The 4,474-nt window shown below is 48.6% G+C and overlaps 1 protein-coding gene across 1 annotated transcript in view; it reads left to right on the top strand.

The window, feature by feature from the left end:
• Window positions 1-1,928, top strand: part of LOC103373241 (cullin-5) — a 13,782-nt gene extending 11,854 nt beyond the window's left edge. The window contains exons 14-19 of the mRNA XM_008303090.1: window positions 103-226; window positions 356-531; window positions 900-1,061; window positions 1,151-1,269; window positions 1,376-1,499; window positions 1,720-1,928. Of these exons, the coding sequence (XP_008301312.1) occupies window positions 103-226; window positions 356-531; window positions 900-1,061; window positions 1,151-1,269; window positions 1,376-1,499; window positions 1,720-1,914 (900 nt within the window). The 3' untranslated portion in view covers window positions 1,915-1,928. The remainder of the gene's footprint in view (window positions 1-102; window positions 227-355; window positions 532-899; window positions 1,062-1,150; window positions 1,270-1,375; window positions 1,500-1,719) is intronic.
• Window positions 1,929-4,474: the final 2,546 nt, after the last annotated feature.

Here is a 4,474-nt window from a genome sequence, read left to right on the forward strand (position 1 = left end):
CTGTTGATTTACCAGCTGTTCATCTGTGTGTGTGTGTGTGTGTGTGTGTGTGTGTGTGTGTGTGTGTGTGTGTGTGTGTGTGTGTGTGTGTGTGTGTTGTAGGAAGTAGGGATGCCAGCTGACTACGTCAACAAACTGGCCAGAATGTTTCAGGACATCAAGGTGTCTGAGGACCTGAACCAGGTGTTCAAGGAGATGCACAAACACAACAAGCTAGCACTGCCAGGTACAACACACACACACACACACACACACACACACACACACACACACACACACACGCACATCCAGCTGACATGTTATCTGTCAGCAGCAGCTTCACAGCAGCTCAGTGTCTGCCGCTGTGTTTCCTCAGCGGACAGCGTGAACATTAAGATCCTGAACGCCGGCGCCTGGTCGCGGAGCAGCGAGAAGGTTTTCGTGTCGCTGCCTACAGAGCTGGAGGATCTGATCCCAGAGGTGGAGGATTTCTACAAGAGGAACCACAGCGGACGTAAACTCCACTGGCATCACCTCATGTCCAACGGCATCGTGAGTCTCAGAGAAACAGATGACAGCCTCGTCTTCCTGGAGTCTTCTCCCTCACATTCATCACTTTCACGCTTCTTCTCTCCTTATTGTCTGTTTTCTCGTCATCTCGTAGATTCCTTCTGTAGATGTCTCTGTCGTCTTCTTTCTCTGTATTATTTTGCTCACATTTGTTTAATGTTTTCTTGGCTTAAACTGGGATTCTGAGCGGAGCCAGGATTATCCATGATGAGATGAAGAGCAGCAGCCGGATGAAGGACCGGATCAGCAGCGTTTTATAAAAGCTGCCTCTGGTTGTAGAACCTGGCTTTGATCTGCTGGACTCTGTTCATACTGAGCCACTGAGAGAATGTTCTGCTGTGTTCCTCCAGATCACCTTCAAGAACGAGGTGGGTCAGTACGACCTGGAGGTCACCACCTTCCAGCTCGCCGTTCTGTTCGCCTGGAACCAGAGACCCAGAGAGAGAATCAGCTTCGAGAACCTCAAACTGGCCACAGAGCTACCTGATGCAGAGCTACGCAGAACCCTCTGGGTCAGAACCAGCCCTTTGTTCTTACATTCTAAATACCTGCTGCGCACAGTCACCTGTCTGATACCTGTCACCTGTTTCTGTGTGTTCAGTCTCTGGTTGCCTTCCCCAAACTGAAGCGGCAGGTGCTGTCGTATGATCCTCCGGTCGGTTCTCCTAAAGACTTCACTGACAGCACACTGTTCTACGTCAACCAGGAGTTCTCCCTCATGTAGGTTCTGCTGCACCTTCAGAACATGTTGTTATCTGATATCTGGGCACAAACAGCACCTTAAATATCTGCACCTTCTGTATCTTCGTGTCTGTGATTTTCTCAGCAAAAACGCCAAAGTCCAGAAGCGAGGAAAGATCAATCTGATTGGCCGGCTGCAGCTGACCACCGAGCGAATGAGAGAAGAGGAAAATGAAGGAATCGTTCAGCTCAGAATACTCAGGACTCAGGTACAGGAGCACAGTTTAGCTGGTAACCAGCCCTAGCTAGATCAACACAAGAGCTTATCGGGTAATCAGCCCTCACCAGGTCACCACTCAGTTTACCTGGTGGTCAAACTGTCTGGCTAACTGATGAGCTAACTGATGAGCTAACTGTCATCATGATGGTGAAACTTCTGTACGCCGTGTTTGTAACAGATTGTCGCTGTAACTCTGTGTTGTGGTGCAGGAGGCCATCATCCAGATCATGAAGATGAGGAAGAGGATCAGTAACGCCCAGCTGCAGACGGAGCTGGTGGAGATCCTGAAGAACATGTTCCTGCCTCAGAAGAAGATGATCAAGGAGCAGATCGAGTGGCTCATCGAGCACAAGTACATCAAGAGGGACGAGGCGGACATCAACACCTTCATCTACATGGCGTAGGCGGAGGGGGCGGAGCCACCGCGGCGTTTCCTCTAGGCTGCAGCGGCACTTTGAAAGACGGGCAGAGCGCCGGAGCCTCCAGCTAGTGTGGTCTGTTTGTGTTCAGAGTGTCATAAAGACGTAGCGTCGCGTCGTCTGTCTGTCTCTGCTGCCCTCTGCTGTCCGACCGGAGGACGGCGGCTGCTGCACACCGACTGTCACCTTCGATTCTTCCTGCCTTACTTTCAGCAGCAGAAGAAGAGGAGCAGCGGCGAGGAACCGAGCTCATATCAGTCCTTTGCTTTTAGTGCCACAGCGGCCATGTTGGCGGCCATGTTGGCGCCATCGCTTCACGTCCCTCCTGCTCGTCTGATTTCTGAACATGAAGCTGCTGCTGAGGACGAGTTTAAACTACCGAGGAGTGTTTTGCCAAAATGTGTGTGTGTGTGTGTGTGTGTGTGTGTGCGTGTGCGTGTGCGTGCGCGTGTGTGTGTGTGCGCGTGTGTGTGTGTGTTAACAGCATGCTGCTCTGTGGTTTTATTCTTCAGTGAGAATTCATCACTTTGTGTCTGAAGCTGAGGTGATGATGATGATGATGATGAGCTTCATCAGCAGGTGAAAGTTGACGTGCGTCACATTGAATCCATGGAGGGAGACGGTTGAACACTGCGCAGGTTTAATGATTTCAGTGCAGTAAGGTCCGATGTGTTCGGTTCAGACTCTCAGTATTTGGACAGAACCGCTGAGTTTGAGCTGAAACTGTGGAGTCTGAGGTTCTGCTGCAGTCTGAAAAGATGGACATCAGTGACCAGAGACGTCCTGATCCGTGGTTTCATACTTAGACTTCTTCAATCTGGTTCAAAGTTTCTTTTTAAAGCAGCGTTTTGAGGCTGATCAAACTTTATCTGACATTTATCAAACTTCTAAGAATTCAGCCCCAGAACGTTTTACAGGAGACTTAGGAGAGGAGATCATGTATAATAAAGGCCTGATGTCGCGTCCGCGCTGTCGGCCAATGGAATCGCACGGCCACACTGGCGGCCATCTTGGCTCGGTGTGCTCGCTCACCCATAGCATTGTGTTGTGGTGGTGCATGGACTTTTTAAACAACCACAACTTGCTCAGTTTTCTACCGATTTCCAGACGGTTTGGTTTGTTCTAAACGTCAGAGGTGTAGTTATAACTGATGGATAATGATGTTACACTCTCACAGCCAGCGACAGTTAGTATTTTAATTATTTAGTATTTTATGTGTATTTTGTAATTTGAACTGTAGCCACGTTAATAACGTTTGTCAGAAATCAAACCGTTTGTAAATCCGTCCAGACTTCAGAGAGAACAGAGTATCCGTTTGTGCAGATCACTCACCTTCCTTCACGGACCACAGGTTCTGCCAGAGAGCTGCCCTGAACCAAGATGGCCGCCAGTGATCCCGTTCGAAACGCCGCCTTAAGACATCTGGCCTTTATTATACGTATGTATGGTGAAGACATGGAGGTGTCTGGAGCTGCTTTAAACACAGACGTACACAACAGGTCACGGGACAGAACGCTGGAGCGGTTCTAAATCATCAGGACACAGATCTTCTCTTTCAGATGATGGTACTTTACTGATTTTAAATGTGAAGGTCAAATGTTGTAAAAGAACAAATGACCATTTATAAAATCCACATTGTTACTGATCAGTTCTGGACTGCTTTGATTGGATCAGAACATCCTGCTCACATTTATTCATAAAGCACATTTAAAAACAACAGAGTTGAAGCACGGTGCCAGTACCAGGAGAACACGGTAACTGTTACCTGGACAATTGGACCGTGGTTCTGGATGGTTCTACACCGTTGTGACGTCTCTGTTCACTGCAGTGAATCCGAGCTGCAGCTGAAGTGCAGAATCCATGATTTCATATTAAACTGAGTCCAGATCCTGAAGCTCCGTTTTACCTCATTGATCCGGTGAAACGCTGCCGGACTGAGTCCGACCGGGTTTCAGGAGCTGAACGCTGAAACTATCACGGATCACGTGTTCTGAGGGGGATCCGTTCAGACTTTCTACTGATGTGACTCCTGCTGCAAATATAGTCTGTTCCTCTGAGTTTATCTATGGATGGATCCATGGTTCTACTAGAACCCAGTCTTTGGTCACATTTCATTAAACTGTTGAGGCTCTAACGTCAGCAGAACCTGATGTAGAGAAGTTGGACCAGACAAGGTTCCAGGTTTCAGATGTTCAGACTAAATGTTGACGTGGATCATTGGTAAGAACCAGAACCTGGAGTTAACTGGTTCTCGGTGTTGATTCTAGATGTTGGTTCTGGGTGTTGGTTCTGGATGTTGGGTCTAGGTGTTTGGTCTAGGTGTCGGTTCTGGGTGTCGGTTCTAGGTGTCGGTTCTCGATGTTGGGTCTAGGTGTCGGTTTTAGATGTTGGGTCTAGCTGTTGGTTCTCGGTGTTAGTTCTGGATGTTGGGTCTGGGTGTTGGTTCTAGGTGTTGGGTCTAGGTGTTGGGTCTAGGTGTTGGTTCTGGGTGTAGTTTAGATGTTGGTTCTGGATGTTGGGTCTAGGTGTTGGGTCTAGGTGTCGG

This window comes from Stegastes partitus, unplaced genomic scaffold (genome assembly GCF_000690725.1).
Source record: "Stegastes partitus isolate 25-593 unplaced genomic scaffold, Stegastes_partitus-1.0.2 Scaffold1936, whole genome shotgun sequence".
Lineage (NCBI taxonomy): Eukaryota > Metazoa > Chordata > Actinopteri > Pomacentridae > Stegastes > Stegastes partitus.